The following is a 27,306-nucleotide window of genomic DNA, read 5'->3' as shown; positions in this document are numbered from 1 at the left end:
TCCGATGCATGGTTGATTTGTGTCCGATCCATCATCAATCTAATTAAAATTAGACCTTTCATCTCGCTCTCTGTTATATATGGGTACCGCTCGTGAACGAGCGGTATCCATATATAACAGAGAGCGAGATGAAAGGTCTATTTTTAATTAGATTGTCCGATCATGCATGTGCATGCGCTCATGTGTTGTTTCGTATATTCCTGAATTCCTAAACTTGTTGCAACAAAAATACAGTAAAGTTCATCTCTATTTTCTATTTTAAATAGACTACATATTACATTAGTAAATGTATTCCGATTGTTAATTCTTTTATTGCTATTCCGTCTTTCAGTTTCAACCGGTTACCAATGATTTGAAGATCGAAATCTAGCTAAGCTGATTCTTATAAATACATTGTACTTGGATGACCTTTAACCTAAGATTGACATATAGATTTTGAATTAGTTAAATATCACGTTTTTTGAAGAATTATTGGATTTGGATTCCTATTTTTGTTGAACTTTTCTGTTCGTTTTGTTTTGAAACAAGTACTAGAACTGATTGGTTATCTACGTGGATCAAACAAGCAATTCGATATCACGTGTATAACTATCCAATTAATACTGAATAAGGGCACAAAATATTTAATAAAACTCAAGAGTTGTTCATCTTGCTACAGCAATATCAATTGCATGCATATTGATCAATATACGGGTAAAATAGAGGGAAAAAATCGTTTTTTATCTGACAAAATTCAGATTGCCTGCCCTTAGACTGGCAGTTTGATATTGGTTCACGTCGCATTCATGGATTTTGTGCACATCAGGAGGTTGGATCCTGCTATCTAAAGTCTTTCAGCTTTCTCCTAAAGTCTTTTTTTAAATTCTACATTCACTACGGAGGGTAATCGTGTTCAAAAATCCAGACATGTTAAAGTTTTAACTGTTGAAAGAAATACACACACATGGTCCTCAACATAAAAAAATTACTTTAATTCAAATATAAACATAAATACCAACATTAGTATTTAAAATAGTATTTTACAACACTATGAATTATCATCTCCGGAGAAAGGCATACATGCACAGCAAATATGCTGGCCATTTTAATGAATTGTCTTGTAAATGTGACTCCAGAAACATATCAGAATTTGAATGAGAAGGACATATTTCCAATGGTAATATTAATTTCAATAGGTGCACTGCTATTGGAATCACAGATATAGCACATTTTCATCTTTTTTCACACTGGCCATCACTTGAATTTTCCTTTTTCCATCACTTGAATTTCTCCCTTTTCCATCACTTGAATTTCCCCCTTTTCCATCACTTGAATTTCCCCTTCTCCATCACTTGAATTTCCCCCTTTTCCATCACTTGAATTTCCCCCTTTTCCATCACTTGAATTTCCCCATTTCCCCTTTTCCATCACTTGAATTTCCCCCTTTTCCATCACTTGAATTTCCCCTTTTCCATGATTTATTTTACTCACTCTCTGTTGTTGTTTTTTCATGTCTAAAATATCACTCAAAATGCCATCCGTATTTACACTTTCTTCTGGATATCTGAATTGTGATTGCGTCAAAAATATACTTTCTCCATCTGATGAAGACATCTTTTCTCATTGGGTTTTACCCATAGAGTAGTCGGAAATGACCTTAGATATCATATAAATATAAACTTACCTGGCACTGTCCATTAAGTTCAACAATACACAATTATTTTCACCCCTTTTGCTGTTGTTTTTAAATGGACAATCAATAGTGTTACGTAATCTTAGCAATTATTCAAGCCAATACCTGGGCCAGTTTATTAAGTTAACAATAGAGAAAATGTTTTAAGTAGGATAAAATCCTCAAACTGTCCATTCTGTGTGAGAGAAAAAACACTAAAAAATACAAAGGTTCGGAAAAAATTATCTGTTTAAAGGAATATTTATCATAAGGGGTTCTTTTTCGTGCCAGCTCCTACAGGAACTTTGGACTAAAAATGTCTTAAACAGATACTTAGATGTAGATTTGAGGATTTACATTAAAAGAAATCTGAATAGCAATTGAAAAAAATAATTTTTCCGAACCTTTGTATTTTTGCATTAAAATCAGTAAATGTTGTTATTTTTAATCTCTACTGTACTGCTATAGCTGTCCGATGCTTGGTAAATATTGTCCGATCCATGGTAAAATAGTCCAACACTTCATTAATTTGCTTTATTTTCTACATTTTTAACAATTTCACAATTTTTTCTCCAATAATTAAGCAAGGGGAAAACCTGTAACTTTTAAGACAAGTTTTACCGGTATTTATATTTGGACGATATTTGATGCGTGAACAAAAAGAAAAATCCAAAGGTGCCCGATGCATGGTGAAATAACCCTACGTTTGAATCGACTCCCCCTTACTTTTGGTCGACTCGCCCGCGCTAGGGGTTGTATACTGTGAATATATTTGTTCGGATTGACAACAACATTTTCAAGTATTCATGCAATTTATTTTAATTATCTCTCTCTCTCTCTCTCTCTCTCTCTCTCTCTCTCTCTCTCTCTCTCTCTCTCTCTCTCATGCATCATGATTTTGTTAGCGTTACTTCTTTTCTACACAAATATCCCAAATAAAACCAAGGATTTCCGAATCCCTTTGGGATGTACAACTGTAGTTCTATATTCGGCCTCAAAGCTTCCCTGCCCTTTTTACTGTATATAGAATACAGCACCTGCTGGTCCGAATTCACCAACTGTTGGTCCAAAAAATATTTGACTGCCCTGTGATACAGCTGCTCAAATTGAAGGAATACCTCGCCTTTCCCAAGAAACATGCCTCCTCCAACCCAGACGATGTTTTTGCGAAATATCGTGAAAGGATCTATATTCATAGAAACAACATTAATACGATTAAAAGATATTTTATTTGCGTTAAATTTTGGCGGAATACTCAGTGAAAATTCTAACTTCCTTTCAACTACATCTCTAAAGTATCCTATATCCAGCCAAGCGTAATAAGGATTTTGGAACACTTTTTTGCGTATCGTTTCCGCCACAGCAGCAAATTTGGAATGTTGAGCCGCGGGATATTCAGGGATTACTGTGTTGGGGTGATGTTTTGGATATCCCGGTTGGTCCAGGACGGATCTGATTTGGTTGATGAGCTGAAACGGCCAGAGTTCTGTCCGATTCAGCATGTATATCATTGTGTTGTTGAGGCGATCGGATCGCAGGTTCTCCATCAACTCCTTGAACTCTTTGCAGTCAGTATACACAACCAGAGGATTCACAAGGTACTTGAATGTTGACGCCCAATTGAAATATGTGTTCGTCGAGAACTTAAGATCCCCTTCTCCTTTTTGAAACGTTCCAAGATTCCAGTATGCTGTCACTATGGTGAGATTAGGTTTTGGACCATTGAACTGGTTCATAACCATTGGTTTACTGAAAGGTTTTGATGTTGTACCATTGAACTGGTTCATAACCATTGGTTTACTGAAAGGTTTCGGTGTTGTACCATTGAACTGGTTCATAACCATTGGTTTACTGAAAGGTTTTGGTGTTGTACCATTAAAATTGTTCGTTACCTTCGGTTTTTTGGAAGGATTTGGTGAAAGCACTGTAGAGTGGCCTTTCTTTGTAGACGGAGACACCATAGAGTGTCCTTTGTGAGGTGACGAGAACATTGTTACGGATGGAATTTCTTTTTGTGTTGGCGAATATATTGTAGGGTATCTTTTTTGTGTTTGGAAAATCTCTGTTGTAGAATGTCCTTTTCGTGTTGGCAAAAAGACCGTAGAAAGTCTTTTCTTTGTTAACATTAACACTGTTGGGTCTTGTCCTTTTTGTGTTGACGAGAGCACTGTTGGAGTAGCAATGTCTTTCTCCGTTGAATAAAACACGTCTAGTGTGAAAAATTTTTCAGTAAAATTCAGGAGCGCTTTTCCGCCCGGCAATGCTGTCGAAATCCTCAGACGGATAGGATAATCAATCAAAGTCTGGAAAAGGTAAGGGTTATACTTACAATGAAATGACAAAATGCTCATCTGTATTTAATATAATTTTTATTATACCTTCTATATTGCGATTGGGTTGTGGAAAACTTTAAACCGTATTGATAATGGTAAGACTACGTAATCGGTGCACATTTTGCTCGAAATCGCGTGATTTTCAACTTGTTTTGACGCACGAATCAGATAGCCACGTCCTACTGAAAGTCCAAGGTCTTGTTAAAATTGTTCTAACTGTACATAGAACGTTTAGATTATGTTATGTTGTGGTTTTTATAGGTATGACTTATTAGATTTTTCAGTCAAAGATTAGATTAGTAATAAATTAATTAATAGATTTTGAAACACCTCCAACGTCATGTATATATATATCATCCCATTCAATTCAATAACGGGAGGTGCGCTATAATCTATTTGAAGTCAACATCTGCTACTGGACAATTAATACACTAGAATATCAATTGTCTGAAGATATCGAAGAAAGGGGTAGACACTTGAAGCAAGATGCTCCGTGTAATCTGATACATGCAATCCCAGAATTATACAAATAATGTATTCATCGTTTACCGACCAAAGAGAGACAAAATCATTATACTATTTCACTAGAACGTCACCTTGATCACAACGTAAATGAATACCAAAGAGAGACAAAATCATTATACTATTTCACTAGAACGTCACCTTGATCACAACGTAAATGAATATTTGTCTAGATTATAAAATCACTATTGTTATGCGCTGTCGCATTGATTGGGATAAACTAACAAAACAAAGAAAGGTGTGTTTGGGGCTGTGATAGATTGATCAATGAGTTTATTGAGAAATAACACATACCTTTAAAAAATAAATAACTATCATAATTAAGAATAAAACTTCTTGTAAAGTATGATAACCTTTTTCACCTCTAAAAATAAAACAGCACCATACGCTTTCTGAATTGAATAAGAATTTCTGCGAAAGAGTGTGTAGTCTGTGTGATAGCGAGAAAAAGAGAATTAAATAAGCGTCTATCAGTAAAACTATAACTGGGTACAAAAAATCAAACTGTTTACATATATAAACGAAAATCGGGTACGAGTGAAATTTGCGATTCTATTAATAAAATTAATTGATTGTGTTTTGTTGAAGCAATGAGTAATAGTAAAACACGCAAAAATATTCAATTCTATTTTCTTGATTAATTGTACAATACATATTCATGTGTAGATGGAATTTAACATGCCAAGATGACAGAACTAAAGCAATTGTTGAATTTCATTGACGTATACATAGCATACTTATTAATTTTCAAAATTGAAAACAACCAAGACGATATAAAACATAGCGAATCGACCAGTACTTTTTCACAAGTAGGAAGTGGTTACGTGCGTAGAACTCGAACAATAGGAAAACCTCCTGGTGTGACCGTAAAACGACTCAAAAAACATATTCCTTGAAATACAAAACCACAGACATCAATGCTTCACGCAAATGATTAGATGGCGGGTAATTTTCAGACCGTATATTAGTGAGATGTACACCACCGCTAATATGTAAGTAACACTGAGTAGTTATAGTGGCGTTTGCCATCATATTCACTACATAAGCATGTAAATGTACTTCATCGTTCACATCTACCCACGTGGAAAAGTGTGGTAAAGCTTAACAGATTTTTTTCCGGCAAAACAATGGTTGTATTGGAGAATAAAACAGTTCAGTACTGATGTCAAGTTCCCCCCCCCCCCCAAAAAAAAAGATTAATTAGGCGTGTACATATGATATGGTAATTACTTGAATGCAAGCAATACCCGGTGGATCCACCTTCAATCAAAACCAGACTTACATTATATTTGTACGTTAAAAACACTCCGGAGGTCAGACATATTAGTCCGATCACCAACCACCTCCTTTTTTCCATCGTATAAGGGTTGACCGTAAAGAAACACCAGAGATTGGCTTGGTTTTGGGACTTATGGGATCTAATTGTGACCGTCATGGTACCACATCCAGCGGTTGCAGGTAAGATTCATTTGCCCAATGAAATTGTGATGGGCGGAGCAAAAAAGTCACGGTGACAACTATTTGTTGCGCAAAATCCTTCTCTCTCTCTCTCTCTCTCTCTCTCTCTCTCTCTCTCTCTCTCTCTCTCTCTCTCTGTTCACACCCCCCATACATACGCCATATTCCTTTAGAAATGAAATGAAAGTTAATTAAAATAGGAGTTACACATATAAACGCATATAAAACATTTATTATAATAACAAACAAAATGTACTTCATAGTAGGCGTCGGAACCAGGGGCTAGGTGAGCTTTGCCCCGCCCCCTTTTTTTTGCAAATAAGTCAAACCTCACACCCCCCCCCCCCCACCGCACAATTTCAATGTTTCCAACCCTACTCTCCATTACAACACGTGGCTTGTCTCGGTAGCCAGCATTTAAGTTGAATACTTTTCTTAGAGAAGACACTATAGTACGTCCTTTTGTATAGGTCAGAGATTTCAGAGTAACTTGATCCGATTATGGAGCACTACCTATAAAATTGATTCTTTGGAAAATGCAAAATGTGGTTTCATTTTGTATACATATGAATAGTTATACTCGCAATCAATACTGCAGATTGTCCGATCATCCGGGGTTTACAGATATTTCATTGAAAAAAATGAATAATAGTAGTATTAGTAGTAGTTTACTGGCGTATACATTACATACATTGCCATGATACCACACATGTAGCTGTAATTTACAATAATTGTGTGTACAGGTGGGAGGCAGGTTTTATAGATATAAAGTATAAAGTGAAAGAACAAATATCATACATATAAACAAAACACTAATTCTAGAAACTTAATTTACGCTTATTCACGTCTGATGATAAAGTTATCACTCTTATTGTAACATTTGTATACAAATATTTCGCATTTTTTTTTTTAGCGTAAATTAGATTCAGAATTAAGTAAATCTGTAAACTTTGCCATACTTGGTTGTACATAGATTCTAAAGTGTTTCTTAATAAACAATTGTAAAAATCACAAACCAAGACAAAAAAATTCATCTTCGACCGCGTTTGAATTACAATATATACGTTTCCTTTCATTAATTTCGATGAAATATTTTTTATCATATCGACCAGATTCGATTCGAAGATGATGTGAAGATAATCTAAGTCTACTTAAGGCTTTCTTATGCTTATCATATAATATGTAATTTAGATAGTCTATCTGGTGCATAGGCAAGTTTAGATATTTATATAAATTAATGTAAAGGGTGGGCATTTTCAATTCAGTTCTACCCGTATATTTTGGTGAAAAAAAATCTGACATGCAGTCTTTGCTCAAATTATAAATAAAACTTTTTGTTTGAATTACCGACTCAGGGTTATACTTCATATTACCAAAACCATTTTACACAAGAGTGTTCTTGACAAAAACATCCAGCTTGATAACATGTTTTTCAGATCATATTCATAAATAGATTTTATAAGACAATTTTGGGATCGTAAAACTTTAAACCAATACTTAATTATGCGTAATGTTCTAGTTAATAACAATAATTTATTGTTTTCTACCTAGTTCACAGTGCACTGTAGGGGTACATCAGGCACGTAGCATCGGGGGTGGGGATGGTGCAGGGTGCCTGCCCCTCCCCTTTTTGGGGGCAGCAAAAAATTGAATTAACAGGGAGTCCCCCCCCCTCCACACACACACACACTTTTATGGGACCAGGTTAAAAATTAATGAATTGAAAATAAGGATATAAAAAGTGAAATTGAAGTTAAAGGTATACCCCCATCCCCTCACCCGATTAGGATTTTCAGGATTTTGTGTCTTAAACAAGATGTGTATGCAAAAAAATCTCCAAAGTGGAGCAATGAAGATTCATTCATTTATTCATTCATTCATTCTATCTTTATTTCCTCCCAAAGGAGATTACATAACTATAACATTTTAATTAACATGTATATACGCAATGAAAAAGGTTTCGTTGTGTTTCTGTCCGGAGTTTTTGCTTTCACCACATTTTGCTTGATATTTCAATAATCATAAATACCTTTGTACTCAAACTGCGTTCATATATCAAACTAATATGAAATATGTCCAGATCAGTATCCTCTACCGCTTCAGGTTTCAATACACATCCAAAAATAGAAAGTCTACGGGGATTTTGCATTGCATTAGCATTGCATAAGCCATAAAGAAGCCCGGATGATAACGTTGAAAAATTGCGCAAGGTATCCCGAGTACTTCCGAATGGAGAAAAGATGTAAACATTTTCCATTATAAATCTCCGTAAGAATTTTTTTTTCGTTCCTGTGAACTTTTATGAGTGAAAAATGATACTCAGTAATTGCTCAATGAAGATATCTTGAATATATTCCCTTTCATCGATTTCAACTGTATTTCTTTTACAGGTATGTGTATTTTTATTAAAAATCATCTAAAAGTGATGGAGGCAACATACTAACAAATTAATACCTCACAATGCTTTTTTTTTTTACCACCAGTAAGAATTTCTCATCAACATTAACTTCGAATCTATTTTAAAACATGACTTCACATTATAATACAGAGATTTATAACTATTAAGGTCAGACGACACGTTCCTCGAGAATCTTTTTTGTATCTCCTCGTAATAAAGCGTTCCAATAAAAAATATTAATTTTATAATTACTTTAGAAATGATCAAAATTTACCTAGATTTGGTTATATGTCTAGATGGTCGAGTGGTTAGAACCGTGGCCGCTCACTGCCAGAAGCGTATTATCGTGAGCTCAAAGCCCCGCCCCGGCGAAGATATAGTTATAATATAGTGAATTTCGCTGTGCTGTAGATGTACTTATTTTTATACCAGCAATTCAAGTGTTATATAGGAAATTGCATACTCTAGTATTTTGCAGAAATGCCTGGTAAGGTACCCTAATTTTTTGCAAGAGAGCTTGTCAAAGTAGTAGTAAACCATTAACAAATTCCTGGAAAAAGTTATCTAAAAGTGAGAAACGTGTCGTCTGACCTTAACTTGTAATACTTTCCCTCGTATACCAACTTTATATATTTTACCCCAAAGCTTGCATCTGTTAATTCTATAGAATCAAGTCCCGAAACGTCGTCGTGTATCTCTCGAATGATCCAGGACCCGAAACGTCCGGGTCTCGAAACGTCTTTTACAGAAAACGTCCGGGTCCTGAAACATCTTGCACAAAAGACGCGGAATCGTGACCGTGGATTACAGAAGCCAGGCAATGTCTGAGGAATTCTCCACAACCTGACAAACGCTCCATACCTTGCCGTAATCTGAAACAAAGATTGCTATAAATGCATACGATATGACTGCTTGAGTCCAATTGATTTAAACATATAGAAACTTAAAAGGTAAGAATGATAAGAAAACGGGCCTCTTAGGTAGTGTATATACGCACGGCGGTCGTGTATATAAATCACTCAGCAGCTATTCGCACGACTGTCTTGTATTTACTCTCATTAATTTGCAAGACTTTTGTGTATTTACTTTCTCGTCGGTTATTCGCACGACCGCCGATTTTCAACGGTGTTTTAAAGGTAAATTAATGTATTGTTTCATCCCCTGTGAAGTTTGACACGCAGTGACTATTATACTACATTTATTAAATTTATGTGCATGCAAAGAACTCATTACATCAGTCATGGTGCAATAGTATGTATTGGGAAATACACATGTTTTCATACTTTTGAATTACATATCCTAATTTCCTAAAAGGTACTACTAAACTACACGCTCGCTGAACGACGGTACATACGTTTTCACGAAACGCTGCACACTAAACGGTTTGCACGAAACGCTTTAAAAAATATTTACAGAATTTAGGAGGGGGTGCTAAGCAATCAAATGGTTGATTTTAGCTCACCTGAGCTGAAAGCTCAAGTGAGCTTTTCTGATCACATTTGGTCTGTCGTCCGTCCGTCCGTCTGTCCGTAAACTTTTCACATTTTCAACATCTTCTCAAGAACTACTAAGCCAATTTCAACCAAACTTGGCACAAATCATTCTTAGGCAAAGATTCAAAGTTGTGAAATTAAGGGTCACGCCCCTTTTCAAGGGGAGATAATTAGACATTAATGAAAAAATTTGAGAAATTTTCAAAAATCTTCTTCTCAAGAACCATTAGGCCAGGAAAGCTGAAACTTGTGTGGAGGCATCCTCAGGTAGTGTAGATTCAATGTTGTGAAAATCATGACCCCCAGGGTTAGGGTGGTGCCACAATGGGGGTCGACGTTTTACATAGAAATATATGGAGTAAATTTTTCAAAATCTTCTTCTCAGAAACTCATGAGCCAGGAAAGCTGAAACTTGTATGGAAGCATCCTCAGTTAATGTAAATTCAAAGTTGTGAAAATCATGACCCCCGGGGTTAGGGTGGGGCCACAATGGTGGGGGGTCGAAGTTTTACATAGGAATATATAGAGTAAATCTTTTAAAATCTTCTTCATTGAAACTAATCAGCCAGGAAAGCTGAAACTTGTATTGAATCATCCCCAGGTAGTGTAGATTCAAAGTTGTGAAAATCATGACCCCCGGGGGTAGGTTGGGGCACATTGGGGGGGGGGGGGGGTCATAGTTTTACATAGGAATATATAGAGTAAATCTTTAAAAATCTTCTTCATTGAAACTAATCAGCCAGATGATTATTATTGTTAAGAGTTTTGCCCCAGGACAATTCTTCGGCCTCACAAGAAGGTTCAGAGTTTGATGTAGGTTTATAACTTTATATCCCATATAAAAACAATAGTTTAGGATCTTTTTGAGAACTGCAATACTCAACATGTGATATGACTATAAAATCATCCTGTTAGAAAAGGGACTAATGATTATAAACATAAGAATATCCAGGGGAAAATGGATTTTATTTACTCGAGTATACAGGATCTACATGTATTATTGTACATTGTCCAGATAGTTTGTATTATGACTCCATTGAGCTGATTTTATCATACCTATTGTTCCTCAGGTGAGCGATGTGGCCCATGGGCCTCTTTTTTTTTTTTTTTTATCATACTTACTGCGTAAAAGAATATGTTCCGTACATCGAACCAGAAAAAAAAATCAAAACTATAAGATGATACGCTTAAAAAAAAATTCCGAAGTGTATTACTGTTTTTAAAGAATTTCTTTATAGAAAAAAATCAAAACATTGGATTGGAAAGAACAAAATGAATGATTTAGATTTCAACTTTTGTATAACAGCGTATTTAGGCCTTACCACATACTTTTTTTCCTAGGTGCAATTCACATAGATTTCCTAGTTTAATTGCATGTAACGTAAATTGTAATCATTGTGATTAAACATATTCTTGTTATTTTTGAACCTGTTAATTTCGGTTAATAGAGTTGATAAGGGTCAAATAATTACATGTACTTGTAAAATCATCGGATTTTTTTTATATCGGGATAACAAATTATTTTCTTCTCTCGCATTTCATAGAACGTGAACAGTATATTTTCACTCTTTTTTTTTATTGCCAAAGAACCTGGGGGAATAAGCCGAGGCATATGCCCACGCGTAGCCACAACTCTATCACTAGTATGTTTCAAATGACAATCACGCATTTAGTATAATATGTATATTAATTTCAAATATTTTTATTCCTCTAGAGAATTTATCATGTGCGTGTACATAGAATAAAGAATTCCAACCTTTTGTCTTAAAGTCCATAATTTGTACCCCAAAACAAATTAACATGTCTATTTTTAAAACTAATACTAAAGGTAATTGATTTAGCAGTTATCTAAAAATCTATAAAATGATTAGGTGCATGTTTTAATTTATGATTACGCAATTTTTTCTCTCTTTACATCAAATGGGTTTTTCGAATTTAAACAAAGTAAACAAAGTTTTAAAAAAAAATACGTACAACACGCTTCATTAGAATCGAACACGTACTTTAACATACTAATGTTCGAAGAACTCCTCGCTAACCGCTACATCACGGACTCTCATGTTAGTTTCCATTTAAATAACAAACTCGGTTTAGTATTGCGCAACTATTATTCGGTCTTAGCCATTTGATGACCATCTTGAAAAGAAAACTTGCTTTTTACCATAGAGTGGTACCATATTTTTGAAAATTGAAAAAGATGGATATTTACATGTTTTAACAGTATACGTTCTTAAAAGAATGGTATGATGACCCACTCTATCAAAAACTATAGTTTGAACATCCGATTTCATTAGCATTTTGTTGCTCAATTAGCATATACATATTTTGATGTCTTAATATCAATTAAAGTTGAAGTCAATTTTTGAAGGTTTTGGCGAAACTGAATGCAAATGATTACATATGTTTAATAAATGTAACAAAAGTGATATTTGTAAGAAAATGATTGTGGGTTTTTCAAATTGACTGAAAGGGTTTTATGCCCCGGCTTATTCCCCCACGTTCTTTCCTATCATTCGATATTATGTACGTCTATCAAATACTGATTCCTACTGCTTTAACATCACTTCGTTTCTATTGGCTGTTGACATAACAGAGACACGTGACCATCCACTCAAAATTTGATCGACAGGTTCAGCCAGTAAGTCGATGTCCTCTCGAAGGTTATGGGTGTTTCCAAGAAAACCATTGTCAACCGACGCGAAGCGGAGATTGACAATGGTTTTCGAGGGGTGTCAATTTCAACTGTTATCCTCCCAAACAGGCACTATTTATTAGCCCCCTACCGGTTTTCACCGGAGGGAACTATATCTGCGTCCGTCTGTCCGTTCGTCCGTCTGTTTGTCCGTCTGTCCGTCCGTCTATCTGTCCCACTTCAGTTTTCCACACTTTTTTTCTTTATGCGTTTTAGGAATAATATGAAATTTGCTGAACAGCTTCAAAATGTCAAACTACAGATCAAGTTTACACTTTTGTAGCGTCTGGTTGACATATTTTTGAGAAAATTAATTTTTCATATTGCAATTTTTTGATGTTTGGGTTCGATATTCTGCATATCAGTGCATTGTTTTCACAATTTCCACAAACCGGAAGGGGAGTGTATTGCTAATGCAATACTCTCAGAATGCTTGTTTTATTATACTAAATGTCTTAATTTTAGAGAATTTTTTACTGCTTTTGTATAGAAATGACGTGAATTCGCCGGCGAACCGTACGCGCATAATTTACGCGCATGTAACAATTCGTTGTGTTACCCGTTGCCAAGTGTGTTGCTAACGCTGAGGGTAATAGAACAGATAATCAACTGCGTCTAAACCAATCAGATTTCAGTATTTAACATGAAAGTATAATAACATAACTTGGCAACCGGGTGTTCTATTACCATTTTATAAAAACCCTGACAATATAGTTCCTGACAATGTAATTTCTGACACTTTGAATTACTGACAACTGAGTTCCTGACAATATAGTTCCTGAAAATGTAATTCCTGACACAGTAATTGCTGAAAACCCCTTGTAAACATCATGTATTAGTCTATTTACATGTATAAGTCTACTCCCATAGTAGGCTAGCTCTCTATATTAGGAAAGTTATTCCCCTTTAATTCCCTTTATCATTTTTGCCATGGTGACCTTGGTCTTCTTTAGCTATCTCCCACCACTCACGAGACCCTGTATGATATTGTGTGATTTGGACCAACACAGTTTTGTGTACCAGCTGTTGAATTGTTATAGAAACTTAGTTGTGATGACATTAATAAACTGTTACAAAGAATATGAGTTATGTCTGAAGCATCAACAGTGGAAAGATCGAGGACAATGAGGCCAGTCTGTTACAATAATATGAAACAATTAAGACAGTTTGTAGGAGGAAATGTATGGTTTCCGGTACTAGTAATAAAGAAAATATATTAATCATAACGAAACCTTGGGTATGTTCAGTGTTGACAATCAAAGAAAAATGTGTTTCCTCCATGTCTGTTTTTTTATACCCAATGACATTTCCGAAATTTCAGTGAATACAGCTTTACAGCAGAAAATACCTTTTCCCAACGATTATAATAAGGTTAATAACAACAATTTGTTAAAATAAATCAATTTATAACAACTGGAGGGCGATATTTTCCAGTGTGATGCTATATTCATCAGCTTACCAAAAAGTTTTATCAGTTTATGAAATACACATGTTGCGCAAATGTTAAAGTGACTCACTATACCTTTAAATATTTTCTCAAATCAGCAGAAAATGACTTGATTATGATAGATATCATAATGGATAAGAAGTATTTAAGTCTAATAGGCCAAAAAATATGCAATTTTGGATGAAAAATTACATTTTTGAAAATTTAATTCAGTAAACATGAACAAAAGCTCTAGGTGGATTCGAACTCATGATCTGCGGTTCAGAAGACCACTACATTAATCTCTGAGCTACAACCCGATCGAACGACATAAACAATTTAACAAAACATTTTAATCGCCATCTTGTGACGTAGTGTCCTAAAAAGTACACGTCTTGGCCTTAACACATTGGTCGGGTTAGAATTTTTGGGACCACGAGTGAAATCAGGACACCTGACATTGTGAGGATGACTTTATTGATGTATAACAGAGACTGATAAGATGAATTGAAATGTCGCTTTACGTACAGGCATCAAAAATGGAGTAGGCAAAACCTGAACCTTCCATAGTTCAAATCAAATGTGTAAATGAGCTCACTCTAGACAATGTCTTGTTTTGTAGAGATAACTTACCAAGTGACAAAAAGAATATTTCCCTCTTGGTGCTTGGATCTTCAAAATCTTCTATTCAGCTCCAGAGTAGAAATGGAACTTTTGGAAGGTAATTCTTCAATCACATTTTGGAATAATTATAATTTTCTGTTTTAATTATTTTGAACTAGACTTTGACCCGTGCGTGCACGGGTTGACATTGCATATCGGACATTTACGAAATGGGTACATCGACACACCTTATTATTGACATTTGCATAACAAAGCTATAGGCCTACAATAATGCTATTAGTTTCACTACACTTTCCTTAATATGAATAATCTAACTGTGTCTCGGGAAAGGCCCTCACCACAGCTAGTTAGAATGCATCCCTTATACCCGTTATGTAGCAGAAAATTGCAGAATCGCTCCGGAACGATTTTGGAGAAAATTAATGAAGTTGCCTTGAAAATGATAGTCAAATTCATCACAACAAACCTTTTTGAGACGGCAAATACCTTTCAACTAAAAATTTTAATCCAGAGAATGGAAGAATTCAACACCTTTTCACCAACGTGCACGTATTTTCTTTGTAAAACTGGGTCATTAGGACATTATTCATTTTTACGATAAAACATATTCTATCTTCACTCTCTTAACAAATATAATGTTACTTTTTTGCATTCAATCAACTATTTTTGTCATCACGAAGACAAAAGTAAGAACTTAGTTGAAATGTATATTTGTTATTTTATACTTTCTCTCATAAGAAATCATTAAAATAAATATATATGAACAGAATATATAGCAAAAGTCCAATGAAAATTTACCCGTATCTGTATTATCATTTCTGAGTTTATTCATGCAGATGTGATATTATGGAAACAAACTAAAGATCCCGTTAGCGTGAATGTATTGCGCAAGCGCAAGATTGTAAAATCCAAAATATTCAGGTGATTTCCGGGATTTTTTGAGGAATTTTCGCTGTTTATTAATAAGCGAAGCTTAACTGAGAAAAAATAAAAACAAATTGGTAATCTTCAAGTACCAATGATGTTTAAAATATATAAAACAAAAGACAGTTTTCTTCCGATTTATCGGTATTAAAGACTAAAAATTCGAGTCTATTATTTTAATATAGTAGTATAGATGATTAAGATATTTCACATCTTTTTGTTTAAATTGCTGCATTATGATAAAATTATATTCATTATATCCATTGTCTGTTATTATTCTCTTACAAAAAATTGTTCTCATTTTTTTCTTCTTTGTTTACATATTGACAGATAAATCAGACGATTTTGGTCAAAGAAAATCTTCCGGAACCCACCATTCCAAGTCGCAATCTCAGATGCCATATAATCTTCGAAAGAGGACACGGAATAAAGACTGGGGTGAATTATATCATTTATATTCATGTACATCAATTTATATGTTGTAGTAAATATCGTAGTTTCAAGCACACATAAATTCGTGGACAATGATGCTGTAAATTGATTTTGTAGCTAGATTAACTAAATAACGAAATCGAAAAAAAAAATTCAATCCTATTCGTATATTGGATAGCATTTTATAGCTGGCTTTCTTAGTGAAAGTATTGATTAAACTAATTAAATTGAATTTCCATGAAAATATATAAAATGGCTTATTTCATAACTTGAAATTGTAGATTATCTGCAACCAATAAGTTAAAAAAACAATTATTGCATTCGCTAATTAAAGGGACTTGGACACGATTTTACTTAAGATTTTCAAATTTTGTTTTTCCATTTTCAATGTTTATACTGATAAATTAAAAGTTTATAATGCTATGTCAAAATTTGAAACTCAAATATCAAGTTATAAGCAAGATACGGAGTTTATAATTCTTTTTTTTGTAAACAAAACTCGAATAATGTCATTTTTGCATATTCTTGTATTGGTGTTAATTTCAATCAAATGTAACTCTCTTTTGTTGATAATAGTATTTAAGAAGATATTAAATTAGTTTAAAGGGACTTAGACACGATTTGACTTAAAATTTTCAAAATTTTATTTTTCCATTTTCAATGTTTATAATGATAATTATAGAAGTTTATAATGCTTTGTCAAAATTTGAATGTCAAACATCAAGTTATAAGCAAGATAGGAAGTTCATCATTCTTTGTTTTCTAAACAAAGCTCCAATATTGTCATTTTTTACATATGTATAGTATTGGTGTAAGTTTCAATCAAATGTATCTTTCTTTTTTTTTTGATATTTGCACATATGAAGATAATGAATAAGTTTAAATTGTTTTTGCATGTCATTTTGTCAAAGAAATGGTAATTCTTTACATTACATTTTTGTAAACAACTATAAGACTTGAGCTTTGTTTACTTAACAACCAATTCTTACCTCTGTATCTCGCTTGTAACTTGACTTTAACATTCAATATTTTGGTCAATCATTTAAAATGCACCAGTAAACCATATCATACATAAAAAATAAAAAAAACAATTTTTTTTTTATCTCAAATCGTGTCAAAGTCCCTTTAAATTGTTTTTCACATGTCATTTTGTGTAAGAAATGGTAATTCTCTTCATTACATTTTTTGTAAACAACTATGACACTCGAGCTTTGTTTACTTAGCTTTCAATTCTTACCTCTGTATTTCACCTTGTAACTTGACATTACCATTTAATTTTTGGTCAATCATTTAAAATGCTCCAATAAACCTTTTTATACATAAAAAATAAATATACAATTTTTGATCTCAAATCGTGTCCAAGTCCCTTTAATTAGATCAATATCCATAGCCGGTTATTGCCAAAATTAATCCTTTATCTAAGACGTTAACATTAACATTAATAGTATGCTGAAATTGTCATTTTTAGATTGCAGTGCAACAAATAAAAAAGCAAAGCAGAAACGAACAACTCGGGTACATATTGATCAGCAAAAAACTTCTACAAAATCAAGAACACCAATCACAGACACATTCATTGGGAAACCAAAAAGGAGCCTGCCAAAAATGATTCAACCAAAAGCACTAGAGAAAAACAAACATTCTAAATTGAAACTTGTCAGCAGCGACCAACAGGGAAATGCAGTCATTGAAAAGAAACAAAAGCTAAAGAAATCAAAACTTATAGCCCAGAGTGATAACAGCCAGAAAAAGAAAACTCATTCAACTCGAAATGAAACAAAACTTTCACCACAGCGGAGAACTGTGGGAAAAAACAAAAAGAACACAGCCTTAAAAGGAAAGCAAGAGAGTCTAAAGAACACAAGACAATCTGATCAGAAAAAACATATTCGATCGGGACAGGATCAGGGATCGATTGAGAAGAAAAAAGAAGCGCACCCCAGAACTTCACAAAAACGTAAGAGTGTAGGTTGTAAGTCCCCAAAAGACAAAAGTAATACTACATTGCAGAAAGATCGTAATAGGGTGACAGTGGAGGAAGGATCAACCAATAAGAAAACTCGAAGAAATCTGCATGACGATTTTACAAACATGTTTTTAAAGAAAGTGGAGGTAAAAAGCCATATTCTCCTTGGGGTGGATAAACGCATAAGTGGAATAAGTGTCACACATGACAACCAGGTGTGGGTAACTTCTCAGCATAAACACGTAAAATTGTTTAGTGCATCCGGAGACGAAATTAGATCTTTCAATTTGGATTATCCCGTTTTCACCTGTTGTACACCTAATGGCGACCTTCTTCTGACACGAGGTTACGGTGAACATTCTAGAGCTGAAATCCAATTGATTCCTCGAGAAGTAACAGGGAGGGTGTTTGCAGATCTTTCTTCGTACACTGATACTCTTTGTGGAGTTTGTTATCAAGATGGAAAAATATACGTGATAGGAAATATGCGTAAATCGTCGAAGCATTTCATACTTAAATTGGACATGAATGGTGAAGTTGAGGAAGTCATTAAAACAACAGATTCTAGACACATGAATCATATCATTTCTCATCATGGACAAATCATTGTCATGTGTACTTTCAAATTTGCTATGCTTCCTATAGTCAGCGGTAAAATTTCATCCAAAGCTATCAGTAGAGTGCATTTCAAGAACTATTTTTCAGCTAGTGCATCTGTTGACAACCTTGGAAATGTCATTGTGGCCTCGGGCGCAAAAATCATTGTCATCGACGCAAGTCTTGAGCGTATGTTCAAAATATATACTGATATGCAAGAGTCTATTACTGCCACAGCTGTTGATCAACTTAACCAGCTCTGGATCGGAACGGAAAAAGGAAATCTATATATCGTTAAATATCTTCAATGATAAACTGGTTTAAAATAAAAAAAAAAAAGCTTGATTAATAATAATAGACATGTTATTGCATTAAATGTATCCATTAGGTATTCAGTTATATCATTATAGTCTTCAGCATCAAGTTAGTGTGAACCTGTTCGTTTAAGGCAAAAAAAAATTTGTGTGTTTAGGGTAACCCGACCTGTTCTACAAAATTGCCCCGATGCTACCATTTTTAGATCATATTATTTCCATTAAAAACCCGTTCTTACTTAAAATTCAATGTTAGTATTTTTGTACATGAAGAAAAAAGTAGGATAAAATAGAATTCGTAGTTGCTCAATTTTCGTGGTATTCGTGGGTTGCCCTCTCCCACGAATTTATACCTTCAATGAAAACAGTTTTAGAAAGAGTTATCTTAAAATTGGCCCCATGAATTTAAATGATTCAACAGTAATGTAGTAGAAATGTAGTAGAAATAAGAAGTAGAAACATGTTCAAAAACATATATGAACGATTTTTTACATACTGTGGTATCATTTAATTAATTTCGTGGGGCCAATTTTCGTTGATTCTGTGTTTTTTCCTTATTCGTGGGGATGTATAAAATTTCATGGATGCGTCAGTTTTTAGTTTCAGAAGGTAAACTAAATCTTTTATAACTAGTTTTCGTTGGGGATGTGAATTCGTGGGCGAGGGCTTCACATGAATACCACGAAAATTGAGTCACCACGAAATCCAATGTAATATTTATATACATGCCATAGAGTGTAGAGCGGATACGATGCCCCTGTGGTTTGATCTGGAAGTTGTAAAGTGGTTTAGCACAGCTGAGTAAACAGGTTTTTTTTTCATTCAAGCTTATTTAAGGTGCTCTCTACAACCATTTATTGAGAAAAATGTCTAAGCTTGCATATTTAAGTTGTAACTATGTCTCAAAGTAAGGAACCTATTCTTAAAATAGGCCTCAAAAACCACAAGATATATTTGTCTGTGTCTACGGAGGTACATTATAGATATATTTTCATTGAAATATAATGTATACTTTTTAGCTCACCCGAGCTGAAAGCTCAAGTGAGCTATTCTGATCACATTTTGTCTGTCGTCCGTCTGTCCATAAACTTTTCACATTTTCAACATCTTCTCAAGAACTACTGGGCCAATTTCAACCAAACTTGGCACAAATCATCCTCAGGCAAAGGGGATTCAAAGTTGTGAAAACTAAGGGCCATGCCCGTTTTCAAGGGGAGATAATTAGAAATTAATTAAATTTTTTTAGAAATTTTCAAAAATCTTCTCAAGAACCATAAAGCCAGGAAAGCTGAAACTTTTGTGGAAGCATCCTCAGGTAGTGTAGATTCAAAGTTGTGAAATTCATGGCCCCCGGGGGTTGGTTGGGGCCACAATTGGGGGGTCAAAGTTTTACATAGGAATATATAGAGTAAATCTTTAAATATCTTCTTCTCAGAAACTAATCAGCCAGGAAAGCTGAAACTTGTATGGAATTATCCTCAAGAAGTGTAGATCCAAAGTTGTGAAAATCATGAACCCCGGGGCTAGGGTGGGGCAACAATGGGGGGGTCGAAGTTTTACATAGGAATTTATAGAGTAAATCTTTAAAAATCTTCTTCTCAGAAACTAATCAGCCAGGAAAACTGAAACTTGTGTGGAAGCATCCTCAGGTAGTGTAGACTCAAAGTTGTGAAATTCATGATCCCTGTGGATGGGTGGGGCCACAATGGGGCTCGAAGTTTTACATAGTAATATAAAGAATAATTCTTTAAAAATATTCTTCTCAGAAACTAATCAGCCAGGAAAGCTGAAACTTGTGTGGAGGTATCCCCAGGTAGTGTAGATTCAAAGTTGTGAAATTCGTGACCCCTGTGGGTAAGATGGGGCCACAATGGGGGTCGAAGTTTTACAAAGGAATATATAGAGTAAATATTTAAAAATCTTCTCCTCAGAAACTAATCAGCCAGGAACGCTGAAACTTGTGTGGAAGCATCCTCAGGTAGTGTAGACTCAAAGTTGTGAAAGTCATGATCCCTGGGGGTTGGGTGGGGCCACAATTGTAGGGGGTCGAAGTTTTAAATAGGAATATATATAGTAAATCTTTTAAAATCTTCTTCTCAGAAACTAATCAGCCAGGAAAGCTGAAACTTGTGTGGAAGCATCCTCAGGTAGTGTAGATTCAAAGTTGTGAAAATCGTGATCTCTGGGGGTGGGTGGGCCACATGGGGGGGGGGGGGGGGGGGGGAGGGGTCGAAGTTTTACATAAGAATATATAGAGTAAATCTTTATAAAATCTTCTTCCCAAAAACTAATCAGCTAGGAAAGCTGAAACTTGTGTGGAAGCATCCTCAGGTAGTGTAGATTTAAAGTTGTGAAAATCATGATCACTGGGGGTTTGGTGGAGCCACATGGGGGGGGGGGGGGGTGGGGGGGGGGGTAAAGTTTTTTATTGGAATATATAGAGTAAAACTTTTAAAATCTTCTCAGAAACTAATCAGCCAGATGATTCTTTATAATTGTTAAGACTTTGGCTCCAGGACAATTCTTCGGCCTCACAAGAAGGTTCAGAGTTTGATGTAGCTTTATATCCCATAGATAAAAAATTATTTAGGATCTTTTTAAGAACTGCTATGCTCATCATGTGATATGACTATAAAACCATCCTGTTAGAAAAGGGACTAATGATTATAAACATAAAAAATATCCGGGGGGGGATGGATTTTATTTATACAGGATCTACATGTATTATTGTACATTGTCCAGATTGTTTGTATTATGTCTCCATTACAGTAGTCCGAGTATCGCACTACGTCATAATACGGATTTTACAATATTGGTTCGACTTTTACAAAGCAATTTAGATACCCGGTTTTGATTTTGCTCTACAACGCTGTGGTAAATGATGGCAATAATAAGTAATTAGAACGGTAATATATGTATTCTATGAGAGATAGAAATGATTAATGTTGAGAAACTCGATTCTGCTAAAGTAAAATGAAAAGCGAAGTTTCTGATTAACCAGGAGCTCAGGTATGCTTATATCTTCTTTGTTTTGAACCCCCCCCCCCCCTCCAGAATTTTTCTTTTTCTTTTACTAAAACCGCTTTAAATTTAGAAACAGAAGCTATTTCGAAGTAAATCAATCGTCAATTAATTAATGTTTAAATGATATCTAACATTGTTGACAGATCTAGGCAGAAAACTGTAGCAAAATGTAATTTTTACGGATTTTTTCGTCAGGGTCTACTGGGTTTAGAGCTTATAGCGTGAAAAGTAATCCGTCAACATATAATTTATATTACCAAATCTTTTTTCTAAGAAGTCAATCTATAGAATAAACACCAAACGCGATACTAGAATGCATTTTTTGGTTTTTATTTTTTTGATACAACAGGTCCATAGAGCGTACTTACTTACAAAAATTTGCGCAAAATTATTGATGAGATATGGCTTAAACAAATATTTATACTCTATTTTTTATGTTCAGTTCTAATTTTCCCAAAATTGGTAATTATTTTTAGGAAAAACGGACGTCTGGCAAATTTCATAATTGTCAATAATTTTCGCAAGGGGGTACACCCGTCTTAGAGGTGATAACAAACAAACTTGCACGTCAACATACATATTATCTTTTGTATATGTATTGCTAGAATGTATATTTATCATTTAAAGCTAAGCTTTTAATGATTGAGCCCATTTAGTGCCGAGTATAGGATTACCTTAAGCTGATTTTATCATACCTATTGTTCCTCAGGTGAGCGATGTGGCCCATGGGCCTCTTGTTTAAAATTTAAGACAATCACTTTTTGGGACCTCTATCCCACTTCTAAAATGAATTAAAGAGGCTGGGGGGTCAAAATATAGTATAATATAAAACCATCAGATTTATTTGAAAATTTTATATACGATTTCTGAAGCTATCAACTACTATTTGATAAAGAAAAATTTCATTTATATTAATATAAAATTTCATCATTTCCCATTATCTTTATATGGAGCTCTTCTTTTAAAGGAGATCAATATTGTCTAAAATGGCAGCCACCCCCCAGCCCCCTTAACTTTAATTTATACTTATAGAACTAAAATCTCGGTAATACAAACATGGGGCAGGTATAGAGATGTATATCAAATTCAAAACAGATTGTTTTGAATTGATTTTTTTCTTTCTATGAAAATATAACGTCAAAGTGTCTCCATGACACAGGAGTTTTAGGTACATAGTCTGGATTTTTCTTGTTCTAAAAATAATTCCAATGCCTACTGATAAAAAAAGGGTACCCTATTTTGAGGCAAAGTTACAACCTAAATGACCAAGATTCAATTTTTTTCTCAACAAACGGTTATAGAGAGGACACCAATGAACCCCTTTCAAACTTTTTTCAGATTTTTAAATCCTCAAAATAAGTTTGTAGCTGCACAGTTCGACAGCTGCTCTGAGTCACCCCTGCAAATGTTATTGTCATTTAAATTTTAGACTACGTGGTTTTATTTGACCCTTTCAGTTTCGCAGTAAAAATCCTGCATTGTGTTTATAGTCTATTTTATAGAATCTCGATACTTGTTGTCAAATATGATTTCTAGACGTATATTGATTTTAAACTTTATTTTCATTAATTGGTGGATAAAATGTGTTCTAGAAATAAATGTGACAATACAAAAATAAGGTTTTTTATTCTGCTGTTGCAACAATTAACATGCGTAGTAGAGATCCCCCCTAGGAATTAATTTTTGATCCGCGCCTGACCTAGTAATAACATCAATAGTGAAAGAGACTACACTATTTCATGCAGAATGTTCCTTGAAAATGGCTCGATATACTTAATTTTATGCAAAACATTCACTCATTATTTTTTAAAACATAGTATTGCACACAACAAGCATCAAACATGGCTATGATTTTATTTAGTAACCCAATGTTTACATTTTCAACCACTCCACACGTGGTTGAACACGAACGATAACTCTGTTCTGAATATCATCGTTAAATTTAAATAACCGCTAGACGGTGAAATAAGACATACATCTTAAAAAATTTTGATGTTTTAACATAAATCAAAGTAGGATATGATATAAAAATTGTACTTACGTATTTTGAGAATATTAACCGATTATACTTCCGCTCGAAATTTCACAGGAACTGAACAAATCTCGGTGAAGTCTCGTGAACTTTCATTCGAGCACCTCTGGATTTATTGCATACTTAGCAACGATAAAGAAAACATTCCGAATACATTCGCAAGGTTGTGAGTGATTAAAAAGGCTTTGTCCTGTTCTTGTATGCATGCTTTTAAAACAAAATGACATGTACACTCCTGCGAATGTTTCTGTCATTTAAATTTTAGAACACGTGGTTTTGTTTGACCCTTTCAGTTTCGCAGTAAAAATCATACCTCGTGTTTATAGTCTATTTCATGGAATTTAGGTACTTGTAGTAAAATACAAAATCTAGAGGTTTAGTGATTTTAAACTTTATCTTCATTAATTGGTGGAAAAAATTGCTCTAGAAATAAATGTAACTACAAAAAATAGTTTTTGTCTGCTGTTGCAACAATTAACGTGTTAAGTAGAGATCCTCCCTGAGGATTAATTTTCGATCCGCGCCTGACCTAGTAATAGAATCAACAGTGAAACAGACTATACTATTTTATGCAGAATGTTCCTTGAAAATTGGATTTTTGGGGGTAAAATCCGTGTTCATGAGATATTTACACTTACCTGCCTCCTTAACTATTTGCAATTTCCCTCTAGTTCCCCATACAATGCGTCGATATAATTCTTAGAGTGACTACGGTATTACCTCCAGTTTCCCCCTTAACTATAACTCTTCAGTTTTCTCGACGAACTAAAATTATTAACATTATCATTTCATCGAGAGGGGAGGTGGGCAGGTGAGGCAGGTAAGTGTAAATATCTCATGAACAAGAATTTTACCGTTTATTTCAATATTTCCACTTACCTGTCTCCTTAACTATTTGCAAAGGAGTTTGCAGCCCAATATGGAGGTGGGAGAGGAAAAGCAAGTGATCAAAGTAATTAATTACCTATTTCTGCTTCCCTTTATTGGATGAATCCAGGATTGCTGTCTTGGCAAAAATGGACTGGTGATCTGGAACATCCTTCAGATAAAACGAAGTAAACGTCGTTTCAGATGCCCAGTGTGCCGCTCTTAAAATGTCATTAGCTGATGCACACAAAACAAGGCCCATGAAGTTGATAATCGCCTGGTGTCGTGTGCTCTGACTATTTTTAATGTTTCTGAATCTGCATTATCATATGCAAAACGAACCATACTAACTGTCCATTTTGCAATAGAGTCTTTCGAGGCTTCCTTATGATTATTTTGTTGGTAAGTCACAAATAATCTATTTGATTTTCGAATAGATTTTGTTCGATTGATATAAATCTTCAAAGCACGACAAGGACATAGTTTCAAATCTTCAGAGTCTTTAGCGTATGAATCGAAAGCAGGAATATAGATAAGCCCCCATGGTCTATTCATTGTTTGCGTCTTTGCCAAAAATTCCATATTTGGTAACATTTTTATCCCTTTTCTCTCCAATCTAAAATGACCATCATCTAAGGAAAGACTATGAATCTCACTTATTCTGGAAGCAGAGCAATGGCGACCAGGAAAACCGTTTTCAGAGTCAAAAACTTAAGATCTGCTGACTCTAGGGGTTCAAATGGATGTTTTGTTAGAGCTAACAAAACCAATGGTAAATTCCAATTTAGTGTTAATTGACGTGTTGATGGGTTGAACAGACCTTTCAACAATGACGATAGCTCTGAATTTATACCAATACTGCTTCCATTCTGATGTATAATTGCAATTGCTGTTTTATATCCAGCTATTGTTTTGAACTTTCTAACATTGAAGAGGTACATAAAAAATTCTGCTAATTCTGGTATAGATGTTGTAATGGGATTGACACCCTGTTCTTTACACCAACCGTTATATATTCTGAGTCTTGCATCATAAACTGTCTGTGTAGAAGTCTTTCTGGCATTTGCCATAATTTCTGCAATTTCTTCAGAAAATCCTTTTGACTTGTGCCGCAATTTGACAGTTTCCATGCTGCAAGATTGAGAGTCTCTAGATTTTGATGAAAATTCTGATTGTGATTTTGAGACAGAAGTTCTGGCCACAGTGGTAACTTGACTGGTATATCGATCAGAAGATCTAATATCTGAGGGTACCACGACTGCCTGGGCCACATTAGAGCAATGAGAAGTACAACACTTGTCTCTTCCCTTAGTTTGTGCAGAACTTTGGGTACAAGAATTGGGGGTGGAAATGCATAAGCATACATCCCTTTCCAACTGATTGTTAAAGCATCTACTTGAAATGCTTTCATGTCCGGAAACGGAGAACAATAGACTGGTAACTTCTTGTTTTCTGCAGTTGCAAACAAGTCTATGCATGGGGTTCCCATTTGTTGAAACAACAAATTTACCACAGTGTTGTTGAGTGAACATTCCGTCATTCTTACTACTTTCCCCCGAGAAAGTGCATCGGCCAGAAAATTCTTCTTCCCTGGAATGTGAACAGCACGTATTGTGATTTTGTACTGAATGCACCACTGGAACAACTCCCAAGTTAGATAACACAGTTCTGGTGAATGTGCCCCCCTTGCTTGTTGATATAACTTATCACTGTTGTGTTGTCTGATCGTATAAGGATGACTTTCCCCTTTATCAAATATAGAGTTTCTTGAAGAGCTAATTGTACAGCCTTCAGTTCTAGCCAATTGATGTGTTTCTGCTGATATTGATGAGGCCAGATCCCTGCTGTCTCCCAGTTCTCTATATGTGCTCCCCAACCGTGTTCTGATGCATCTGTTATCAATGTTAGTTGACTTGGAGGGTCCTGTAAGGGCATTCCTTTGAAGAAATTTTCTCGCTTCATCCACCATTGTAGGTGCTGAAGTAGAATTGGACGAATCACAATCATATGAGTAAGAGGATGAATCTTCGGTCTCCACAATGCTAGTAGGTATAACTGTATAGGGCGCATGTGTCACCTTCCCAGCGGAACCAGATAAATGCATGAAGCCATCAGTCCCAATAATTTGAGAATAACGATTGATTGAGTATGTTGACTTGTAAATAGAAACTACACAATGTCTAGGATACTCTGAAATCTGGTTTCCGTGGGTGTCGCATTACCTTCTACTAGATTGAAATGTGCCCCCAGATACACTATATGTTTGGACGGCACTAGAGACGATTTTTCCCAATTTACTAACAATCCCAGTTCTTGAATCAGCTGTAAAACATAGTTCTTCTGACTTATAAGAGTTGTTTTGTCTGCACTGACCAGCAACCAATCGTCTAGGTACATGAAAACTCGGATTACCATTTTCCTTAAATGTGCTGCAAGAACTGCCAATATTTTTGTGAAAACCCTTGGAGCTGAACGAAGTCCAAACGGCATCGCTCGAAACTGGTAACTCTGGCCTAGAAATCGGAATCGTAGATATTTCTGGAAATCTATGTG

The 27,306-nt window shown here is 34.8% G+C and overlaps 2 protein-coding genes across 3 annotated transcripts; one reads left to right on the top strand and one right to left on the bottom strand.

The window, feature by feature from the left end:
* Positions 1 to 2,510: 2,510 nt before the first annotated feature.
* On the bottom strand, positions 2,511 to 6,035 carry LOC128167099 (uncharacterized). The gene is made up of 2 exons (XM_052832635.1): positions 5,789 to 6,035; positions 2,511 to 3,954 (listed from the first exon to the last, which is right to left on the bottom strand). Exons 1-2 carry the CDS (start codon positions 5,939 to 5,941, stop codon positions 2,542 to 2,544), a joined length of 1,566 nt encoding a protein of 521 aa, XP_052688595.1. The 5' UTR covers positions 5,942 to 6,035; the 3' UTR covers positions 2,511 to 2,541.
* A 3,097-nt stretch (positions 6,036 to 9,132) lies between these two features.
* Positions 9,133 to 20,065, top strand: LOC128167088 (uncharacterized). Of its 2 annotated transcripts, XM_052832614.1 has the most exons (5): positions 9,133 to 9,312; positions 11,443 to 11,498; positions 14,596 to 14,694; positions 15,852 to 15,959; positions 17,422 to 20,065. In XM_052832614.1, the coding sequence occupies exons 2-5, from the start codon at positions 11,468 to 11,470 to the stop codon at positions 18,825 to 18,827; spliced, it is 1,644 nt and encodes a 547-aa protein (XP_052688574.1). In that variant the 5' UTR covers positions 9,133 to 9,312; positions 11,443 to 11,467; the 3' UTR covers positions 18,828 to 20,065. The 2 variants fall into 2 exon arrangements, with proteins under 2 accessions (XP_052688574.1, XP_052688582.1); XM_052832622.1 differs by lacking the exon at positions 11,443 to 11,498 and having other exon boundaries at positions 17,422 to 20,064.
* Positions 20,066 to 27,306: the final 7,241 nt, after the last annotated feature.

Source organism: Crassostrea angulata, chromosome 1, assembly GCF_025612915.1.
Source record: "Crassostrea angulata isolate pt1a10 chromosome 1, ASM2561291v2, whole genome shotgun sequence".
Taxonomy (NCBI): domain Eukaryota; kingdom Metazoa; phylum Mollusca; class Bivalvia; order Ostreida; family Ostreidae; genus Magallana; species Magallana angulata.
Note: the sequence above shows the minus strand (reverse complement) of the source record. Positions and strands in the feature narration are given on the sequence as shown.